A 23,999-nucleotide genomic window follows, 5' to 3' on the forward strand; every position below is an offset into this window, starting at 1 on the left:
AAGAGGAGAAATGTGGGGCCATAGTTTCTAGGGTCGGAAGGGACCTGAGCAGATCATCAAGTCCAACCCCCTGCCATGGCAGGAAAGAGTACTGGGGTCAAATGACCCCAGCAAGGTGTTCCTCTAGCCTCCTCTTGAAGACCCTCGGGGTAGGAGTGAGCACCACTTCTCTTGGAAGTTGGTCCCAGATCCTAGCCGCCCTGACCGTGAAGTAGCATCTGATATCTAGCCTAAATCTACTCTCTGTCAGCTTGTGACCATTATTCCTGGTCACTCCTGGCAGCGCTTGGGGGAACAGGGACTCCCCCAATGCCTGCTGGTCCCCTCTGACTAGTTTGTAACAGGCCACTAGGTCCCCCCTCAGCCTTCTCTTGTGGAGGCTGAACAGGTTCAGGTCCCATAGCCTCTCCTTGTAGGGCCTGCCCTGCTGCCCCCGATCATGCGAAAAAACATTTAGGAAGAATTCTGCTAGAGATGTGAGATGGGTATTATCTTGGGAGGAGGTGACCATGGATTCAGCCTCTTCTTCTCTCCCCCACCCCCCTAATGTTTTTTAATCTTAGTGGCTATTACATCCAAAATGCAGACAGCTGGGATGGGAGAGGAGGGATGGGTCAGGTCCCATCTTTTTCAAGACAGTTTCACTGATTGGCATGGGTCCTGGCTCGTATCACTTGCCTGCCTGGCTACCCTGTGGGCCAGCTGCAACTGGAGGTCCAGAGGCTGCTCTTGCACTGACCTGTGGCCTAGTAGTTAGATCCTACAGCTTTCACTCCCCAATCAGTAACCTAAACCCCTTCAGGGTGACAAGGTACCTAAAACCTGAGCCACCAGCCCTAAACAAATTTCCTACTTGCTTGGCTGAGAAACAAGGGTGGTTGTCACCCTTCTTGTGATTTACACAAAGTTATACGCCTTCCTGTAACTGCATAGGATTTAACATGTGCATAAGTAACCCAAGATGTGACTTACCTTGCTACTGTAGCTGCTTAAGTACTAGTTACCTGGCTAAAGGTAGACTGGAGGTGGAGTTAAGCTTAGTCTGCAGATCAGGCTGGGCCTACTCAAAGATGCCTTGCTTTATCTACTTTTCACTTTCCATCAGCCAGGCATGTTAACACACCTGCATCACCCATTCCTGCATGCATAGTGCCCTCGAGCATTGATGATCCCCAGCCCATGCTTAAATACTTGCAATACCTGATTAAACTAGCCACGCTTGGGTGAGGCCACTCTGGGATTTTTAATCGGCAGGAGATTGCAGAGCACCAGTTACCGAAGGCCTGAGTGAATATAGCTCGTTCTAAACAACGTTCAAATATTTGGGACTACCTGGATGGATTTTTTTAATACCTTTGGGAAAAAATGTGAAAGAAGCGAAAGGCCCTGTAGATATAAGCAGAGCAAAGGAAGCTTGAGCCTAACTGGCAAACAATGTAATCAATGTTACTTACACCAGCAGTAGATGGGTGGGAGGGAACAGACGACACTGTTGTCTGCTGGGTGGCAACAGATGATGATCTTTGTTGTGGCAGCTCTACAGTTTTAGCCTGCTTGTAGCCAACTAGGGAATAAAAGAGTGGTAAATGAGCGACAGGCTTGTTCCTTACCTCCCCCTCTCAATGTTGTTTTTCCAAAGCTATGAACTGTGTTTTTGATACTTGTAAATAAATTATATTGCACCAACTCAGCAAATCCCCATAACCCCATTGACCTCCATGCCAGTGTAGGTCAATTGGTGAGTCTGGCCAGTATCTGAAGTTCAAATGCATTGGGTATTGGGAAAATGGCATTACTGTTTATTTTTATATATTGCCTTGTAGTCCTGTCCAGACCTTTACCTAGAAAACAGGGTTTTTTCCCCTGCATTTTCCAACTTGCACAAATGTATCTCTGCTACATTACAGAGTTGGGACTAGAACCCAGGATCCTCATTTCTGTTGCTCTAACCCAAGTGACATGCTGGAGCAGGACCTGATATTTCAGAGCTGGTGGATGCCAGCCCAGTAGAGGTTCAGCATTACTTCCCCCTCTCAGTTCACTCTGCTCTCATTGGGCAAGGCCACCCGTGCCCTTTCCTACAGAGTGCTGAGGGTCCTACAGGCCCTTCCCCTCGACGGGTGGGTAGAGATGTTTCCCTACCCCTCTCCACTGTTGACTTTCACTCCCACAGTACACACTGGGGCATGCCCATCAGCTAATGCACACCAACACAATCACCTTGCTGATTTCATGTGTGCAAAGGGAAGAAGAGAGTGAGGTAAGACATAAAAAAGTGGAGTCCAGAGGACAAGGGGACTCCTGGTATAGGGGAGCCAGTCAGGCAGGACCTCCAACAGACAAAGTCCCAATTGGGACCACGCTCAACTGCCTGACACCCTCACCAAGCACACTGCACTTTGGAAGTGGGCTATGTCCAAGGTGTTAAAACACCTATCAATGAGGCAGCAGCCCACTTTTGCAGCTCTGGTGATGTTTGCTTTGAGAATAGTAGTGGGCAAGGTGGAGTTTGCTGTCCTGCATTAAGGCAGAGGAAGGTGACACCAGCCAATCCGAGGCCTCTCAATCCTAGGTTGACCTGTGATTAAACAGCAAAGGTTTGTCCCCTTCCTACCTGTTGTGGTTGTAGCGAAGAAGCCTCCATTACTGTAATAGGACAGGTGTTGCTCCGCGCCCTCTGAGTGCTCTGATTTCTCATCGCCGGCACTAATGCTCAATGCGCTGGCGGAACGAGAGTGCTCCCGGCTGCGGCGCTGGGCATGGACTTGGGAAGGGAAATGAGAAATTAGACTGAATGCTACTCTGCTTCCAGTTACCTCGGTAGTACTCTACAGCAAGGCCAAATTCTCCATGAGATCCCACCTGCCACTGATTGCAAGGGTGCTGGTCTACCGCAGGTGAGTGCTGGTATATAGGGCTTATCTGGCACAGCAGGAAGACACTACTAAGCCAAGCTACTTACATTCTAGATAGCTTTGCAAGTGCAATAATATCTAATGAAAAAAAACACAGCAAATTGTTAATGGTTGAAATTTAGGAGCATTCAACTGCTGCAGTGTTACTGGAAGGGCAAAGTAGGGACTTCTTGATAGACAAACATGATTCAATGTCCCTATTTTTTTCTGTTGGAAAGAGCAATATGCTTTTCTTTATGTTTTCCAACCCCATTTTTTTTCTGTATTTGCTTGTGTTGCATGTCCCACTGCTGCTATTCAGCTCTTACCTTTATTTTCATAAGTAAATTATATTTTCAAAGCACTTGGCCCCAGTTAAGCTATTAAACCAAGCGGGACCACTGAGAGCCATTAATGACACCTTGATGTGAACACCTCCCTTTGTTGTCCCCGACTGAAATTTTCCAGAATCTGAAGGGTGCACTGTACATTAATAAAATGGATATTTTGCTGTCCTCAGTCAATCCATGTCCCCATCCCCACTGTTGATGTTAGCACAGCTCTTTTCTCAAACAAACAAGGGTTAGGAAATGGAAATGGGAAGGGAAACAAAACGAATGCCAAGATCCCATACCACCGCTTCATTACACGTTCTGGTAAGCTAGGAAAGACTTACATTTGATAGACATACTATCATGCATAAGCTAACTAGATAACAAACAATCCAACACGCTCCGTGTGAAGAACTAATATGCATGTATATAGTAAGAGGTAGAATCATTTCTGCATTTTGAAGATTAGCTATACCTATGTCTATAGGTTTATATGGTTCATTAGCTCTATATGGATGTTAGCTATCAACACCGTATCTGAAGCTAGTTAGTTTAGATACCTAACTATTGCAGGTTGCAACTTTCAAAGTGGGCCCAAGGGCCCTCATCCCCTCTCTTTCACTAGAATTTGAGTGCTTCCATATTTAATAAATGATGTCCAGAAATCAGTACACAAATCTACTCCTTTTTCAACTTCCTCATTTCCTGCAACTGATGAAAACACTCCAAGCGGAGATCTGAGATGTCCTCTGGTAGCCAAAAACTCAGTATACATTTGAGTCAGAAACACATTGAACTGGAAGACAAGCACAGTATCAAGCATAACATTTAGCACTAGACCCAAAGTAGGATGTAGGTGCCTCAGTTGCATTTTAGATGGAATTTAGATGTCCTAGTGCAAGATCTGCAAAAATCCAAATATGGAGGCATTTCAGGTGGTGAAAACACCTAAAATTTCACTGCTGTACATGCCCAGAAATGTCACCACTTTGGCTGAGGTGAATGGTTAAGCACAAAACCTGCACCAGAAGCCATTTGGGATTCACTAGCTAGGCATTAGTGTCCCTGCAGGGCTCTGTTCAACCAGCATGGTCAAAACGCACCTAAAATGCATTGACAACACTGAGTTCAGTGCCCACTTCTGCCATCATCCATGAGCACCTTTTGTATAACAGCTTTTCAAAGCTACATATGCCATCCCTCCCCAAGGAAAGTGCTCTAACCCAGGACATCCCTCCCACGCTTTGATTTCCCTCTCACTGGGGTGGCAGGCTCCCTCCTTGCTTGCTTTTGTTTTGGCCCCAAGACACTTCACTCCTTTCTGCCCAGAGACCCAACATCTTCAACAGGCCTCCCCCTTCCTAGGAAAATGGTCATATCACTGTGCAGTTTTGCTTGGGTGAATCTACACATGAGCTTTAATGTGCAGTAGCCTATTTGCTCATTAAAAAGGTGCATTAAAAAGTGCTAATATGCTAATACGCAGTAGAATAGGCTTTTGTGCATTAAGTGTCACCTAAAAAGCATGCATTTGCGCTACTACGCATTAGCGCAGCCTAGTGTGCATGTATTTAGTACCTCATATTGGAGGTACTAAATTTAATGCGCATTAGGAAAAGCACATTAATGCACATGTAGGAACGCCCCTTGTGTCTTAAAAGAATGAATCGTTTGCCTGTAATAAATGTACAAGCTTAAAGTTGTGAGTCTGTATCTCACATAGACACCTGAAATCCTGAACTAGTCACCTACCCTGAGAAGAGAGGTGAGATTTTAGACAAACAGGACTCTTTGGCATTTCCCCTTGGCTGTCCCTTCACTCTGTGTGCAGGGTATTTTGCACTCCAGTCCTCAGTGACTAACTAGCCTGAAGCCAAATATGTGGAATTTAGGCATAATCTGTGTTTCCATTCCCAAAGCCTAGCACCTAAGCATTAGACATGAGAAGGTTTGGTTTTTGCCACCCATGAGTCACTTTTCCAATTTAACCTTAGTTCCTCGTCACTGTCAGATAGCGTGGAACATACCGGATATCATGTGAAGGCTTCTGGACTGAATGTTGTCTTCTGCAGGGTCATAGTCAAAGACTGATCCAGGATTAGTGCGCCAAACACGAAGATCTGTAAGAGAAAGGTGTCGAATTTTTACCCATTATCTGAAAATCAGATACAGAAGAAGAACCAGAACACAAGAATTTCCTAGAGACATTTGGCAGTAAACTTTGTTGCCTAAAGCTGAACACATTCGAAGAATGTAAGCAAAGAAGCTTACAAAGAATTTAATCAACCCATAATGCTCAAATCTTACATTCTCAAATTTAAACCAGATCAGCTATTAGTGAAAGCCATTTTTTCTCCTTAATACTAATTTGTACAATGAAGTCATATTCATTCCTGCAGGATCTGCAAAGACGGATCAAACAAAAGGGTCGCCCGCTGGCAACCTGCCCAGCCAGCACCACGGGGTCCTGCCACCACGGAGGGAAGGACTGGGCCGCCTCCCACAGCTCAGGGGCTGCCCGGCCCAGGTGCCAGTTTGCTCCCCAGCCGTGAGGCAGGTGGGGAGGCTCTGCCAAAACCATGATTGGCCCCCTCATTGCCTCAGCCTTCAGCTGGCGCCTGCAGCCAGCAGGATGCTTGGTGCCACCTGGGAGGGGGCTCGCTTTCTCCAGGGGCAGCACAGGGTGTCTGTCAGGCAGGGCAGAGGGGTCCCTGCCTAACACCCTAGGCTCCCCTGCCCAACACCCTGCGCTGCCCCTTAGGAAGCCAGCCTCTTTCCAGGCAGCGCCAGGCTTTCTGCCAGTCACAGGTGCCTGCTGAAGGCAGAAGCAGTGAGGGGCTCAATCCTGCTTTTAGCAGAGCCTCTCTGCCTGCCCCATGGTTGGGGAGGGAGCTGTCACCAGGCCATGCAGCCCCTGAGCCGCAGGGGTGGGGGCAGTCCTTCCCTGCACAGTGGCAGCACCTCCTGAGACCAGCTGGGCAGCCTGCCAGTGTCTGGTGTACTGCCCAAGCTCCCAGGGGCCCAGTCCAACTTCCTGGGAGCCCGTCAGCACGCTGCCTCTCCCACAAGCCCACCTGGGCTTTCAGTGCCTCGCACACTGAGGCTGGGTCAATTTATACACTGGACATACAAAACTCCTAACTGTGCTTTACAGAAACACAGGGTCAGTTTATATGCGTCAACCTATACTCTGTACAATATGGTCATTTACATGGCTCTTTAAATGTTGTTCTATAATCCCTCTACACCAAATTGAAAAAGCTGTGGATTAAGCATAATGTTCCAGACTGCAGATGACTGCAGAATACCTGTAAAATTGTTGTCTTGATCCTGGTCCACTCGTTTGCGCTCCATTTCCACAACGCGCCTTTGAATACCTCTGTAGTTAATATCGCTGAAATCATACGTGTTCTTTTTCACACGCTCTGTAATGGGATCAGTAACCACAGGCGTAAAGCTACCTTTGTGTTTCTCAAAATCTTCATGGTATTTCACCTACAAGTAAAACAAAATACATCTATTTTTCTGGAGGTAAGTTAAATAACTGATTTTTCTTGAGGGGGTATCAGGTAGAGATGTGCACTGACATCTTTGAACCTTCTGTAATCCAAGTTGCCTACCCCTTTTGAATTCTTTTATGTTTTTGATAGATCAATATTGTAATGAGAATTGCCATAGTACATTAGCCCAGACCTGGCAAATAAAGGATCTCATGAGACCTCTGAGTTCAATTCTTATACTACTTCTCAAACTTCTAAAAAAAATCAATCCCTACCGTGGAGATGTGCCGCTGGCTGTCTCGTACACGCCTCATTTCAGGAGTATCGAGCACATATGCTGCTCTGCCCTGCACTTGTTTCCGGAAACTATCTGAATAAAGAACCTGATAAATGAGAAACAGGGAAGGAACAGGGGTCAGCGAGGATGCCTTCGAGTTCTTGGCAAGTGTGTCAAGCAGGAAGATATGAAATGAAAAATAATGAATAAGGAAGTGTTGGCCAAACCCTGGCCATCAAGTCAGATGTTAGGTTGTTTAGTAAGACATGGATGGCACAGGTATGGTATAGATCTAACCCCCAAACCTTTTACACTAAGTAAAAGGACCTTTGACTTCACAAGACTTGAACATGAGGGTGAAAATGATGATGATGTCTTTAATGCAATGAAATTGAAAATTGTTCTTAGATACAATACCTTGGGACCAATTCTGTTTATGTTCATTGACATGCAACTCACTGATTTTAATGGTATAGCAGAAAAAATACTTAGGACATTTATACTATACAGGCTTCTTACATTAAATTATATTACGAGGTTTTGCATATCCTTTTGCAGCAGTCCTAGACAAATCAACCTTGCTGAAACTACTTGGGTATGTAACAGTTTGCAGGCTACAGCGTGATGAATAGAAGGCAGGGTGGGGAGGCAGGGGAATTGGCAAGGGGATAAGCCTTTTGTGTTTAACTAATTTTATGTAAAATATCAGAAAAATAAACCAGATACCAGTGCTGCTGAAGAATGCTTACTCTGTATCTCATACTGTGTAAGCACACTAAGCACAGAAGACATTATTAGGAATTTAGATAGTTACATTTGTTATTTAAAAATCAAATAATTATTTTAAAATCCTGAAGCAGTTAATCATATGTAAACAAGGAGTTGGTTAAACAAGGGTAATAAAATGATAAGAATTAAAAAGGTTATATTTTAGTTATATTTTAGTTTAGGGTTATATTTAGTTATATTCTTCTTAGCATTCAAAGCTAGATAGCAAAGTTAATATCTGAACTAGGCTCTTAAGTTGAATAAGGAAAGGAATACACAATTTATGTTGTTAAAATGTTATTTCCTATTTTTTGCTTATCATCCTATTAAATACCGAGCTAATATTTTCTTGATTGCGTTTAGCTCTCTCCATCTCTGGAGTCATAGGTGTTGGAGTTCCTTTTCCCATGTTCTCTTTGTACCAGACCTATAGTGTACAAAAAAAGTATCCAGAAATCAAAAACTAGACAATTGTTGAAGAAACACTCAGTCAATGGTGTTATTGTTTAATCAGACTCAGCAGTGCATGGGTATAAATCTCAAAGTAAAGCAGTTAAAAAGTTATTTGATAAAGCAAAAAGTAAAACTGATCTTTTAACTGAAAAAAGCAAAGAAAAAAGACTTGAAAAACTGGGATAAATTAGCAGTGGGAGAGTTTTTTCAGGCTTGTTATTTTTAATAGAAAGCTGTTGATTTATTTTCTTCAATACCGAGCTAATGTGTTCTTGATTGCGTTTCACTCTTTCCATCTCTGGAGTTAGAGGTGTCGGAGTGGCTTTCCCTAAGCCTTCTTTGTACATTACCTACAAATTGCAAAGACGTATTCAAAAAATCACAGAACTGTACAATGGCAAGATATTTTTAAATTGTTACTTTTTATAATAAATGTCATTGATTAATGGAAAAGCTCAGAGGAAAAAGGATGTTTATAGAAATAAGTTAATAGGAAAAAGAAAATCAATTCTTGTAATTCAAAAGAACCAATAAAAATTACAATTTAAAAATTTGTGGAAAATATTAGGAGTTAAATAAAACCAGGCAGAATAAGTTATTTTGAGATGTTCAGTAACATCCCATTTTGATTTCTCAAAACAATACCAAGCTAATGTGTTCTTGATTGCGTTTGACTCTTTCCATCTCTGGAGTAAGGGGTGTCGGAGTGGCTTTCCCTAAGCCTTCTTTGTACATAACCTACAAATTGCAAAGATGTATTCAAAAAATCATAGAACTGTACAATGGAAGGATATTTTAAATTGTTACTTGGTTATAGTAAATGTCACTAATTAATGAGGAAAAAAACTCAGGGGAAAAAGGTTGTTTATAAAAATAAGTTAATAGGAAAAAGAAAATCAATTCTTGTAAGAGCCAATAAAAAATGACATTCTAAAAATCTGGGGGAAAAATTAGGAGTTAAACGAAACCAGGCAGAGTAAGTTAGAGATGCTCTGTCATGTCTCATTTTGGTTTCTCAAAACAATACCAAGCTAATGTTTTCTTGATTGCGTTTGACTCTCTCTATCTCTGGAGTGACAGGTGTCGGGGTTGCTTGCCCCAGGTTTTCTTTGTATAACACCTATGGGATACAAAAGATGTATCCAAAATATTAAACCCGATACAAAAGAATGTTATACAATAATCATATTTCACTGCATGAATGCCAGCACAGTTGGGGACAGGGATGTGTAATGTGTGAAAAAGAAACTGTAAACAAAAAATAAAAGATTATTAAATGGCTGACTTCATATTAACATGGAAGGGCTCTATCCAGCAGCAAGAATCCATGACATTCGGGGGTCCATAAGCTCTGGAAAGTTGTCTATGCCTGCAGCAGACCTAGTCAAAGAAAAGGTTCGTCCTCTCTCCAGGAATTTTTGATCTAAGAAGAGCTGAAAAATGAGTCCATCCCCCATACACGACACAGGTCCAGCCTCATCTATTGCAAACCTTGATACAGAGATGATGGGGTAGAAGGAATCACAGTAGAAGGGGCAGTTTGGAAGTGGTCATCTATGCTCAAGCACCTGAAATGCTCAACCCCAACCCAAGCGGTGTGCATGGATTCCACCGACTACCCTTCCACAACTGGTAAACTGCTAGTGTGCAACATCTCGCAACCGTCAGGGCCAGGTCCAGATGAGCACAGACGTGCTGTATGTGGCACCGCAGACCTGTCTGTAGCACCACACACAGCACATGCACGTGCTCCCTGCACTGCTACCTTGCAGTGTGTGCGTGTGTCGGGGCAGGGGAGGGATTTGACCCCGGGAGATCCGGGGCCTTAAAAAGGGCGGTGCATATGATGGCAGCACATGCCGCCCAATATCAGAGCCTGGCCTGCCAGACCCACGCGCTGGCTGCCAACCAAGCTCCCAGCTGCAAGAGCACCGTGGCTGTAGCTCCCCAAGGCCCCCAGGACCATAGCTAAGTCTGCTGGGGCCAGAGCAGTGCTGGCCCCAGCTTCCCCAAGCCCACCCGGGGAAATGGCATGGGTGTTCCCCAGAGGTGAGTCCCAGCGGCACCAAGTGTGCTGCTGCTTCTTGTCCCTGGGGAAACAAACAGCTGTACTTGTCCTGACACAGCCCAGGGGAGGATTCTTTTCCTGGGCCAAGCTCTGTTTTGCAGCCATCAGACAAAAACAAGTGATTTTTAATGGCTAACCCATCAGCCAAATTTAAAGCTGAGTCCAGGTAAGATGTTGTGTTCATGTCACTGCATCCTTCCCACGTAGGCTTCTCTGTCCTCGTTCCCTGGAACCCAACTGGCGTATATGATAACATGAGACTCCAGGGGCAGGTTTACCAATTTATGTAATTCTGGTTAAGGCAACCAGAGTCTATCCAAATCCCAGAAAAATTAATGGAAAGACTGCAAATTCCAAACTGGAACTGATTTGGTCTCAGTGGACCCAAACTTATGTGGGTCCAAGAGCTTTTCTCCATATGGTCAGGCGCACCTCAGTGAATACCAATTCACTGAGGGTTAATCGCACTATGCTCATCAGAGGCAGGCTCTTCTTGGCTTTAGCTGAAAAAGAGGAAGGAGGCTTTGCTGAGCTCTTGGGCCAGCAGCCATAGGTAATATCTGGATAGAGCCCTGCAGACATAAGAGCAAGATTATAAAAACCAAAGGGTCAAATGTTAACACTAAAACTAGGTTTATTTTTAGAAGCAAAGGGGGAAATTATTATGCAAACAGACAGAATTACCTAATTTTAAAGCTAAAAAGCCTTTCTGTTACTTGTTAGAGTGTTATTAATTAAAACGTAAGTTAAAAGGGGAAAATGGTTCTTCATAGGTACCGAGCTAATGAATTCTTGAGTCCGTTTGACCCTCTCCATCTCTGGAGTGATTGGTGTTGGGGTCGCTTTCCCCACGTTTTCTTTGTACAAAACCTATAGGATACAAGGAGTATCCAAAAATCATCAAAAAGCAACAACAACAAAAACAAGAATGCTTCTGAATGATCACATTTAGAAAGTGTTACTTTGTGGGCCCATTCCTGTTTCCAATAAAATCAATGGGAACTTTGTCATTAATCTAATTGGGTGCAGAAATAGTCCCGGTAGAGTATCACCACTGCATAAAAGCAAGATAGTATGGTAGTAAGAATGCTAGAAGTGTAAACAGCAACAGAAAAGGAAATACTGAAAAAAAATCACAAAAAGGAAAAAAAAAAGTCAAGATCCTCTATGAAAACCTAATATTAAAGTGTTAAGGGTTCCACAGTTTGCTCATAAGAGAAAAGGATGGATTTAATGCTAAGTAGTGAATTCACATCTTTTTAAGTTAAGAAGCACCGCTTGTTAAAATTTGTACTATTTTGTTAAATATTTCATATCTGAAAGAGATTTTTCCTGTTAGAAATACCGAGCTAATGTGTTCTTGATTGCGTTTGACTCTCTCCATCTCTGGAGTAATGGGTGTCGGGGTTGCTTTCCCTAAGCTCTCTTTGTACAACACCTGTGAGACATAAGAAAGTAGCCAAAGAAAGCAGCAATAAATACATGTCTAATTGTGACAAATCTGAAGCTGAAGGCATGTCCTAGGTTGTTTCCCTTCCCCTCCCAATTTTGTAGGACTGGTATTACATTTTTAAAAGAATGCATTTGGGAAATTTGTTTCTGAAAAACAAGGATTTAGTATATATCTTTTTAAATAGATAACCATTCTTTTAAGAAATATTCTGTTACATTCATTACACACAAAACCACAAAAAGCAGCAGATAAGGAGCCAGGGCTATTATCAAAATGAGTGTTACCACTTTAAAAGACGAAGTAACAGCTTCAGTAAAAAAAGGAAGGAAAAAGTAGAAGGGAATATGGTTAAAAGGTCTTCAGATTAGAAGTGTAGAACTGGAAACAAGTTATAAAGAACAGTAGAAGAGCAAAACTTGGCAAGTTAAAGCAGTCACTGCAAACTGCAGTAAGACACAAAGGAGTTGTGGTAATCCGTGTAAGTCGATTTATGTGAAAAATAAATAGGGAGGGAACTTTTCAGAATATGTGTTAAAACATCCATTTTGAATACCGAGTTAAAATAAACTTTTCTCCTAGCACAAATACCGAGCTAATGTGTTCCTGGTTGCGTTTGACTCTCTCCACCTCTGGAGTGATAGGTGTAGGGGTTCCAGTCCCCACGTGCTCTTTGTACAACACCTGTGTGGTAACAAGCAGCACCCGAGAAAACAAATGAACAAGAAAACAAGCAAACAAATCAGAAAAGCAGTAAGAATTACATTTGACACCATCTCAGAGTCAGTCCTGGGTCTGATCCTGCTTCCCTGTACACACAAAGCTGCCACTGAAAGCAATGAGCATTCTGATTATGGCTTCATGATCAAATAGTTCCAATGTCTCATTCTAGAATAGGTACAAAATCCACAAGAAAATGTTTTCCTTGGCAAATACTGAGCAAAAGTCTGTCTGATTGCATGAGAATTTTCTGACCGTCTCTGGGAAATTCAGACCCATGCTTTTGAGCAGCCAAAAAGATCTACTAGAGAACATAAAACATCCAATACAGCAAAAGACAAAAAGGAGGTTGGGACAAGGAGTAAAATGTTTAGGACTTATAACGCTGGAAAACAAAATAAGGTAAGTAACAATCATTGTCAAAAATGTACTGGGATGAGGGAAAAGAGGGCTCTGCTGGCATTATTTGTATCAGCTGATTACTTGGAAGGGATGGGGTAGGAGATTTTATAAAGGTTAAAGCATTCATTTTAAATGGCGTTAAAGGGAACTTTTTTCAAAGATACCGAGCTAATGTGTTCTTGATTGCGTTTGACTCTCTCCATCTCTGGAGTGACTGGTGTTGGGGTCCCTGTCCCCAGGCTCTCTTTGTACAATACCTGTGGGGTGACATGGAAATATTAAAAAAAACAAAAACACAAAAAAGCAAGAGTCAATAACACTCTGCTTGCCAGGGAAAAGTGATGCGTGTAAGGAAGACATTTGGCTCCATAGCTGCCATCAGCAAAAGCAGGAAAAGTTATTAGGGGAAAAAAGAGCTCTGAAGTTAGTGTCATATACAATATGTTGTGATCAGTTTTTAATGGAAAAAATCTTCCTGTCTGAATGAGTATTTCATCTATCATGAAATACAATGGCATACCTGCAGCGGAGCAACCACCCCAGACACCAACTTGGAGGTCAAAGGAGCAGAAAACTACTGACAGGGCAGCAGAAACGGACGTCATCACTGCACATTTGTGTGGCAGTTGCCCCAGACAGGCACCTGACTACCTTGTTATGCCCCTGATGAAATATTAAGGGTGAAGTCTTTTTACAGGTTAAAATATCTAGTAAAATGGTATTAGGAAAATTATTTTCTTTCTGTAAGTAAAAAGAGAACATTTTCTTGTTTGTATCTGATTCTACGTCCCCTGTAGGCATTTTGCTAAGCTTCCTTCTTTTAACGCATATGTAATTAGGCAGCTTCATCTTCCCTGCAAAATTAATAAAATCCTACTGAAGGTTCAGAGTTAATATTAAGGACTCTTATTTGTTTCTTTTTAAGAAGATTACCTTAAAATGAGTGTGTCAGCAAATAGCACTGGAGAAATGCTAATGCTAAAAAGAAGCAACCTGCATGTAACGATAAACTCGCTGCTGCTACAGGTATGAAGGCAGCAGGGCTGAAATGATTTAGTCAGGCAAACAGAGTCATACCACCTGAAGATCAGGCCAAGCATGTGTTAATTCTTATATAGACTAAAACCAGGGGGAAATATATAAAAAACTGAAGCAAATACAAAAAGAAGTCTTGGTGTTATTTTCAAAAGGCAAAAATTAATTTCGGAGTCAAAAGAAAGGTTGGGCCGAGGGATCAGAAATTTAACATCATTCAAGATTGTCTACATCAGAAGTCTGGGAGCAGATATAAGGTAAGTAACAATTACTGGAAAACTGCAGTAAAGTGATGGGAAAGAGGATGTTCTTATTTGTATGAGTTCATTACAAAAAGGAATAAGGAGGTTTTTTTTTTCTTTAAAGGTTAAAATATTATTTAAAAATGGAGTTAAAGGGAACTTTTTGTTTTCAGAAAATACCGAGCTAATGTGTTCTTGATTGCGTTTGATTCTCTCAATCTCTGGAGTGACAGGAATTGGAGTTCCTGTCCCTAGGTCCTCTTTGTACAACACCTGTGTAGCAACAAGGAAGTGGAGTTAAAGGCATGAAGTGGAGTAATTATGTTAAAGTCAGCTACATGGACTCACACGACCTGAAGACCACGTCTTAGTTCTTATAAAATAAAATTGGGGAAAAAATATAAGGGATCGAGGCAATATTACAAAGGAAAAGCCTGGGTGTTATTTTCTAAAAGTAAAAATTAATTTCAGAGTCAAAAGAAAGGTTGGGGCAAGGGATAAGATGCCTGCCATTATTCAAGATTATTTACATCAAAAAATATGGGGACACAAATAAGGTAATTAACAATCACTGGAAAACTGCACTAAAATGATGGAAAAGAGGACGTTCTTATTTGTATGAGTGGATTACAGACAGGAATAAGGATAACACCTTTTGCATAAAGGTTAAAAATATTTTAAAATGGAGTTAAAGGGAACTTTATTTTTTTTAGAAAATACCGAGCTAATGTGTTCTTGATTGAGTTTGACTCTCTCCATCTCTGGAGTGATTGGTGTTGGGGTTCCTGTCCCCACGTTTTCTTTGTACAACACCTGAATAGCAACAAGGAAGTGTAAGAAACATGAAAAATAATAAAAATATAATAACAGTCCATTGTATGAAGTTAATCACTGAACATGAAGGAAAAACATTTTTATGTGTACCAAATTTACCATGAACCAAAAAAAAACTGGAAAAGTTCACAAGTAACCAAGACAAAGTCAGTGCTGCATTCAGTAATTGAGATCGAGTTTGATGGAATTCTTTAGATAGGCAAAAATGTCATGTCACATGTCTTACATGCACAACAGTAGGTGAAAAATAGCATTAAGGCAAATAAAAAAAACAAATAAAATAGCTCTATGTTTTATAAAATGGACAAAATCAGTGAAGTGGATATTGTTAAGACTCCTGCAGAATTATAAAAATCCTAAAAACATAGGTACAAAAATAAGGTAGGTAATAGTCATGGAAATGTGTAAACGGTGGGAAAAGAGTGGGTTTGCTTTTTTGAAGTTAGTTACATGGAAGGGAAATGGTGAAATGTTTATGAATGTTAAGAAATTCATCTTAAATGGTGTTAAAGGGAACTTTTTTCCTTTAAAAAAAATACCGAGCTAATGTGTTCTTGATTGCGCTTCACTCTCTCCATCTCTGGAGTGATAGGTGTTGGGGTTCCAATCCCCAAGCCCTCTTTGTACAACACCTGCATGGTAGCAAAGAGGTGTCAAAAAAAGAAAAAAAGGAACAAATTAATAAATATGTAGCTGCCATGGTGGAAATGTTAAGCACAACAAATACTTTTGCATCAACCCTGTCCCAAGCCAAAGAAAAGTTAAGGGAGAAACCTGTTAACATCACTGATTTTGCACTTTGCTTTGATCTTAGTTATGCACACACACATCTTATTGGTAAGAGCTGTATGGGTGTATCTGAGGACACAGTAGAGCCAAATTCTAATTTCACTTGCATCATATTAAATCTGGAGTAACTGCACTGATTTAAGTGAATGTGACAGCATAAGTGAGATAACAGTATAGTCTCCTAAGTAGCACATTAACCCTAAAGTGAGCAGAGAATTCAACCTGTGATTAGTTCAAAAGTGGTATAAATGAATTCAAACTTCCCACAGTATAAATAGGGATGCTAAAAAGTGAAGAAAAGAAATTAAAGTCATGGCATAAGCTGAATTTAGGACAGCTATTCAAATGGAATGCATTAGAAGCTGAAGAGATTTTCCCAGGGCTTGTGTGTACTACAATAAATCTTCATTACACATGTAAATCTCTTCAGCTATGGCAATACGGGGATGGGGATGCTGCCCAGGGTCTCCTTCCAAAACCTGCAGGACACAAGAAAAGCATCCAAGACAGCAAGAACAAAGGAAGGACAAGTTACGTTCTAAGCACATTCTACTGTATACTTTAAAGAAATGTTAGGTTTTATTTTTCATTTGCACTGCACCAGCAGGGTAATACTAATAATGGCTGTTAGAATAAGAGGGAACTCCATTCTGAATATCACATGGAAGGAAAAATAAGGGAGTGTGGTTAAAATAAGGTTAAACTGTCAAAGAAGGAACTATTTACAGTATCTAAGATGGATTAAGGTGGAATATTTAAATAATCAAACAAAGATTTAGTGATTCAGTAAAAAGGGGTTGGGATTCAAAGCCCTGCAACAGGTTAAAAGAAAAAAAACTGATAAGGATGAGTTAAGGGGGTTTTATTTTGTTTTGTTTTATTTTAATTTTTAGAAATACCGAGCTAATGTGTTCTTGATTGCGTTTGACTCTCTCCATCTCTGGAGTGACAGGTGTTGGGGTCCCTGTCCCCAAGCCCTCTTTGTACAACACCTGTGAGGTACAAAAAAGGATCCAAAAAAAAATCACTTGAAATAGGAAAAGTCATTAAACTCTTGCTATTTGGTGAGTAGTTTTTAGTACCAATACTGCTGTTTATGATTTCACACTTCATCTAAGGGTGAATGCTAAGGAAAGTGGAGGGTGATTGATTATTCAGTCTATATACCATAAAAATGATATAGATGATAATTTGTTAATGAAGAGGAAGGGATAGCACCTTGTTAATTCCACAGCTTACCTCAGGTTTGGTTTGGTTTTGATTTTTAAGGGTTGGGTTTTTTTACACATGTAAAGTTGTAAGTCACCCAAAAAGTTAAAGCAAAATGAGATAAGGGGAATGCATTATAAATACTGGGTTGTTGTTTTTTTTAATGAAGCATTGAAGAAACAAAGGAAGATTGTTAGGATGTTATTATGAAAGGATGAGTTGTTATGGAAGTTTTTATTTCTTTGAAAAATACCGAGCTAATGTGTTCTTGATTGCGTTTGACTCTCTCTATCTCTGGAGTGACAGGTGTTGGGATCCCTGTCCCCAGGTCCTCTTTGTACAATACCTGCAGAATACAAGCACCCAGAAAGGTGATAAGAAAATTGCACTCTTTTCACAGAAATGTAACTGCAGCACTCTTTGCTGTAAATATACTTAATTTAAATTAAATCTATGTACATTTTCTTTGTCTGCTTCTCTGAATTTTGACATTGGTTTGTGACAAGTCAAGATTTGTCTGGACTTGTGATTATTTCTTCAAAAGTTGCCTGTATTTTTCATAAAGTGTGTATGAGATGTCTGATCCAAAACTATTATCCAGAGTCAAGAAACTTTCATGGTATTGGTGGTTCTTCTTAACAATCCACAGAACATACTTATATATTGCATAACACTCCTTAAAAAGGCCATCAAAGTAAGAAAATGGTTAGAATAAAGAAATGCTCAAAAAGGCATTCAAGGCAGGAGAAAGCAAATGAAGTAAATTCAGGGTTAGAAAAACGTAGCATGGCTTGAAAATATAACTTTGTTATGCTAAACTAAGCTGTAAAAACAATTAGAATCAAAAGGAGCAGAGATAAAAAAGGGTAGCTACAAAGGGCAAAAAGGGAAAGCCATTACAAGTTACTAATATTGATTTATTAGGGAGTTACTGGCACTTGCATTTACAGTGAACATCTGAGGTGCTAATATACAAAAGACCATATCCTGCCATGTTTCTACAGGCACAATTCTCTTTTAGTTAAGAGGAGTGCTGCCCAACAATCAGCAGAGTAAGGGTATATCTCTTGAAACTGTTACACTTACTAGTATCAGAAAAGATCCAGGTGTTCTTTGAACTTCTCAATGTAGCCAGGTTTTGTGACAATCAAAATGGTTCCAATTACTTGTACAGAAATTTTCTTCCAATCATTGTTGTAGAACTTGCCCTTAACTATGTGTTTGGAATAGGGAATAGACTTAAACCTCCTAAGCGTTAATCAAGCCTCAAGACTGAACAGTGCAGAAATCTGGAGTTCTAGCATCCAGCTGCAGCTGCTCAGCAGAATGATGGAGGGGTGACTTCAGCAGGCAACATCCTTTAACAGTAACAGAAGTTTAAGCCTAAGGAGAATACCCACCTGCAAGGTGCAGCTGAAAATGATAGCATTTGTTAGAAAGGAAGAGAAGGACTGTTTAGTAGAGCAAACAGGACGTTACTACAGTAATGGGTCACACAAATGAGTATAAAAAATATCAGTCACTACCGAGCTGATGTGCTTCTGTGTCTCCTTGACACGTTTCACTTCTGGGAGATCAGGAATTGGAGTTCCTTTTCCAATACTTTCCTTGTACTTAATCTACAAAGTCACATATATTCAAAAAACAAAAGGACTTGCATTAAAGCACATAAAAAACCCACACTTCATATCCAATTACATAAGAACAAAGAATCAGAGGATATACTCTAACTTACTGAAATGTAAAGCATTACATGCACCCATGTAGAAGGATTGTCAAGACACATTCTATGATCTGTGTCATCAGGGTAGTTAAGTCTCAACTCTGGTCTCATACAATGCAGTTGCGATGGATTCCCATACCATAGTTTCTTACATACAACACACCCCAGAAAATACACATCTTGTTTTTGAAAGGCAGAATGAAGAAAGCATTTTTCCAGAGTTACGGCTGCATGGAGCAGGGACAGAAACTAATCCTCAGGGACAAAATCTGACTCAGCCTCCCTTCCCCGCATAACTAAAGCTGAAACCCTAACTGTTCCTGAAGACTGGTTCCCATGGGTGGGTCTTTGACTTTGAAAAGAGCTAAAGAGGCCCCAAGGTTGTGAAACAGGACACACCTAAACAAAATTAGCTTGGTTTTCAGCGATGAAAACCTGCACATCCTATTGACTTCAATATGAGAGATGAGAGAAACAACTCAGCACCTCCGACTATATATAACTCCATTTTAAAAGTAGAGCCGTTTTCAAAACCTGCTGATCCTTTTACAGTTAATCTGTCAGCAGATGCGTGAGAACAGAGATGTGATGCAACCATTAACAGGATGACAATCTGTCCCATTTTTCCTGGGACAGTCCTGGATTTTGGAGGCTGGTCCCAGGCATGAGGCACAGATTAAAATGGGGCACAGTCCGGTGGGGAAGGGAAATGGCACAGGCCCCAGGAAGGCTGCCAGGCAGGCTGCCTGTTGTAGCATGTTACACTTCTTCCAACTCTCCCTGAAGCTTGCTTCTGACTTGCCAACATGGGAGGAAGGGAGGGGGTCACTTTAAGACTTAAAAGTGTCCAGGATGTCCTGTATTGCCCAACAGGATTGATGGTCACCCTAACCATGAAGAGTGCTTACTAAATTTAATTGGTTTTATATATATATATATATATATATATATACCCTGACACAGATATGTTAACATTCTTAATTCACTTTCTAAGTTAGCCATTCAGTTGGATTTATAAAATAAACTCTAACAAACATGGGTGAAAGTATATACATAACATTTATTTAAACATCCACTTTTCCCTTTTTTTCACAAGATGCACAAAAAAAACGGGGGGGGGAATGATCCCAAGAAAAGTTTGATCCCCCACAACCTATCAAGTAAATGTTTGAAAAGAACAGCACCCCATAAGTAACCTTCCATTCAGTGATCAGAACAAAAAATATTTATGTGCTAAATATTTAATTGCATTTGCCAGAGCAAAGCAAAAAATATTGCTACAAGAAACATGCTAAAAAGACATAACTGAGACAAGATTGGAATTAAAATGGGGGGGTTCATGTTTTAAGAAAAAGATTATAATTAGCAAAATGTTAATAATTAGAAAGATTATTGTTTAATTAATGGTAGGAGGTAAAGTCTGGCTCCTCTAATGTAAGCCTTAGCTGCATAGGTTATTCCAAAAACCACTGTTAGACAACCACTTGTAAGAAAACTAAGAAAGATAAAATCACTCAAGTTGGATTAGAACAGGAAGGGTGTTAAAAAAATAAATTGTTTTGTACCGAGCTAATTGCATCCTGGGTTCGTTTAACTCTCTGCATCTCAGGTGTCTTTTCAATAGCTGTTCCTGTTCCAACATCTTCTTTATATAAAATCTTCATATTCAAAACCAAGACAACAAAGTTAAGCATATAAAATATAATACGGTTCCCTGATGGAGAATGATTACAATACATAGTTCAAACTAATATGCAAATAGGTAGCCTCAGAGTCAATTTAAAGCAAAGTCTTTAATGATTACAAAACAGGGTCAGTAATGTTTACCTTGCCTACTTAGGTAATCTATCCTGCCCCAAGCAGTGACCACCCTGGGAGTGGGGGATGTGAGGAAGGAGGGGAAACAGCTGGGATAACTTTTATTTGCAGCAATATGTTTTGAGGATGATAGCATTGCATTTTGTAACATTTACCATCGAACTGAAACATCTCACCCTCTAACCTATCAGACAGATTTCCTTTGTTAACTAAGCTACACTGAAAATGAGACACAGAAATATCTGTTGGACACTTCATGATAAAATATATCAAATGTGAAACAAATCAGGACAGACATAGCTCATTTTTTGTTAGGAGAAGACATATACAACACACCAAGACTGTTATACAGGCAGTCCTCAGACTTATGACACAAGACGAGGTTTTCAGGAACCAATTAAGTCGATACGTTGTAACTCGGAACCAATTTTCTCACAAGAACCAATGTTATAAACAGGGGATTGGTTCCTGAACCAAGGCCGATACCCCATTTTCACCAAAAATACCCCAGAATTTTGTACTCAATCAATTATAGATGAGTAATATAGCTACTTTAATGTATTTCTATTGTAAATAGCAATCATATTGATTTGGAAGGACTTCTTTGAGGTGACTTTGCTGGACTTTTTGAAAGGCTCTTGGCTGGACTTTATGAAGGGTTCTTGACTGGAGTCTTCTCAGGAGTCTTGGCTGCAGGTTTTTCTGGACTTGTCTGCTTTCTTAAAGAAAGTGTCCAAGGAAATTTGGACAGATGTTCTCCAGGGAGATGAGCAACGCAGCGAACTTGTTCGCTGGCATGGTGTCACATCGGATCAAGCGTTTTAAAGTCGAAACTGACATCATAAAGTTGAAATAGGGTGTCAATTTATAAATGTTGTAAGTGCAAAACATTGTAACTCAGAATGTTGTAAGTCAAGGACTGCTTGTACAAGAAGTTCACAGCCCTGGATGGCCACATGGCAAAATAGAGCAGACACCAACAATATTCCTTTAAATGCAGAACTGTTTGCCTCATCAAAATGTTAAATAAGAAATCTGGGGTCTGTACAAGAAGCATCAGGTATTGATGCAATCAAAGTAAGCTAACACTAAGTAGTGTAAAGTAAGTAGTAAACAATAAGGCCTCTATAGCACAACATGTGCCTAATTTCAAGCATGTGAGTAGTCCACTGAAGAGCATACGGGTTTGCAAGTTCAAGGCCTAAAATAAGTGTGTTTTTTAAAAATATTAACATAGAACTATTTGAGCAAGCATTGAAAAAAAGGTAAAATAAGCATACCGAGCTGAAATTCTTCTGGTTTTCTTTAACACGCAGTATTTCAGGTGTATCTTGTACCACCATAACTTTCCCTTTACTGTTCTTTAGATCCCATTGGTACTGAAGCTATTAATGAAGTAAAAGAAAATTAATGGGTATCACTTTTGCTATCTTTTAACAATGTTTTTCTTTGCTTAAATGCAAAATAAAAGATTCTCAAAGATACATTTTATGGAGACAATAAGCAACATCAAATGTGCTAGATTGGTATAATTCGTGGGCATAAAGGAACTCCAGAGTTCCAGATAACCTAATAAAAATTAGAATAAAAGCATATCATACAAAAATCCCCCAGAAAAGTGTCTAATGGTAGTTATGAAAATTAAATCACATTACTGGGGGGGAAAAAATGCAATTACTGCTTCTACTCACATAGAAAACAAGGTGTGTCCCCCTCTCTCTAGCCTGGGGGAGAGGGAGAGGGAAAGCCCCTTGGTTTTATATTTGCATACAAGGAAATTGCATTAAAAACATCTATTAGTAAACTGCCACCAAAAGCAGTAAATGCTTAGTAATAAAAACAAACTATGTTGTTGATTAAGGGCAGCCAACATTAAGCATGACTATAAAATACATGACAAATAATGGGCAAACATACCGATGGAAACTTGTCTCCTACCCCCATCCGTGCCCCTGCTGCTGTGTTTCCTACCACAGCAGTGCAGGGGACAAATTTAAGATGGCCTTCCCCTAATTAGAGTCTATACATGGTAAATTATAACAAATTTATAATTTTATATGTACAGAATCTGATTATTGGTGGGGGTCATCTTACATTTGAAGTCATCTTATATTTGGGTAAACACAGTACTTGTATATGTACTTCCCAGTGTGACTCTTCCACCACTCAGGGTGCTGCTATTAGTGGTGAAATATCAAAACAGTGTAGTAAAATGGAATAATTTTCCAGGAAAAACACAATGCTACTTCACCTCCTTGTGCAGTGAGTGGCTGTACATTTATGGAGCCCTCTCAGCAGGACTCTGTACATGCACAAAACCAGCCTGTCCAGAGGTACACAATGTAAGATTGCAGGATTGTGGTAAAATGTTAATTAGATGGAAACTAGCTGCTGTCTGTTGTGTGAGTATAAATGTGGCTTGCTTGGTATACATACAGTGCTGAAGTTCTTCTGGTTCTCACGGACTCTCTGCATTTCTGGTGTTTCTAGAACAGGTACGTAGTGTGACATGCCCCTTTCTGCATCTTCTTTATACTTTTTCTGTTTAAAAATACATATTTATGAAGAGATTTTTCTGTTAATGTAAAAAGTATAAATAGCAGCATAGCATCATTTTTATTAATAAAAATGTAAATATGAGTATTTCGAACTTCAGTGTTTGATACAGCATACAAGATAAACAATTAAATTGAATTTGTTTATATATAAAGTAGTGCTGGAAAAAGTTGGCAGATCAATAGTTCTGGGGATGTATATCTTTCTGGTTGGTCTCCTGAATTTTATCATTACCAGCTATTTAATTCATCTTAAAACAAAGATATGTTCTGTACTTAGCCTCTACTAATTATGAACTACGGGAGATTCTCATGGAGCATGAATTATGATCATGTCTTTTAAAATCTCATTACCTGACTTGACAAATTCTTGACCTGATGTGCATGAATAATCTCTGGAGTATCCACAACCGTAGTGTAGTTGGCTTTCTCCATTTCTGCTAACTGCTTATATTTGATCTGTTATGAAAAACCTCAGAGTTAGATGTCTTTAATTGAATCTCTGACCACAATTTCATTTTGGGCTTTTCAGAAAATACTTTTAATGTGGTTTCTTTTTTTTTAAGTCATCAGATTTGATGTCTGAGCTGTTTGCACCAACCTGACTGGCAATGTCTGTAGCATTCTTGGCCCTCATAAAGTCTGGTGTTTCTAAAGCCAGGGCTGTCAGACCTCTTCCCTTGATTTCCATCTCCAACGTTTTTCTGTACTCTTTCTACAGTATAGATAGTAATTTAAAATAAAGTTATTTAGAATAGAATGGATCTTTAATTGAGGCCACATTACAAGAACCCTATGATACAGAGATGTCAATCATACACAAAACAGTAAAATGAAATTCAAATACTTGAAGCTTATTTTTTAAATGAAAAACATCACAAGAGAGAAAATAATGAATCTACAAATTTTGTGGGCCATGTTTATTTCAAG

At 40.0% G+C, this 23,999-nt stretch overlaps 1 protein-coding gene across 1 annotated transcript in view; it reads right to left on the reverse strand.

Annotated features, from left to right (window-relative positions):
• Positions 1-23,999, reverse strand: part of NEB (nebulin) — a 207,897-nt gene that overhangs the window by 1,175 nt on the left and 182,723 nt on the right. Inside the window, exons 134-150 of the mRNA XM_019553612.1 lie at positions 23,671-23,784; positions 23,424-23,528; positions 22,951-23,055; positions 21,795-21,899; positions 20,262-20,354; positions 18,500-18,592; positions 17,227-17,319; positions 16,664-16,756; positions 14,862-14,954; positions 11,638-11,730; positions 8,482-8,574; positions 8,106-8,198; positions 7,002-7,109; positions 6,535-6,721; positions 5,254-5,346; positions 2,615-2,764; positions 1,455-1,564 (exon numbers count right to left, since the gene is read on the reverse strand). Of these exons, the coding sequence (XP_019409157.1) occupies positions 1,455-1,564; positions 2,615-2,764; positions 5,254-5,346; positions 6,535-6,721; positions 7,002-7,109; positions 8,106-8,198; positions 8,482-8,574; positions 11,638-11,730; positions 14,862-14,954; positions 16,664-16,756; positions 17,227-17,319; positions 18,500-18,592; positions 20,262-20,354; positions 21,795-21,899; positions 22,951-23,055; positions 23,424-23,528; positions 23,671-23,784 (1,821 nt within the window). The remainder of the gene's footprint in view (positions 1-1,454; positions 1,565-2,614; positions 2,765-5,253; positions 5,347-6,534; positions 6,722-7,001; positions 7,110-8,105; positions 8,199-8,481; positions 8,575-11,637; positions 11,731-14,861; positions 14,955-16,663; positions 16,757-17,226; positions 17,320-18,499; positions 18,593-20,261; positions 20,355-21,794; positions 21,900-22,950; positions 23,056-23,423; positions 23,529-23,670; positions 23,785-23,999) is intronic.

This window comes from Crocodylus porosus, unplaced genomic scaffold (genome assembly GCF_001723895.1).
Source record: "Crocodylus porosus isolate Cpor-Errol unplaced genomic scaffold, CroPor_comp1, whole genome shotgun sequence".
Taxonomy (NCBI): Eukaryota; Metazoa; Chordata; order Crocodylia; family Crocodylidae; genus Crocodylus; species Crocodylus porosus.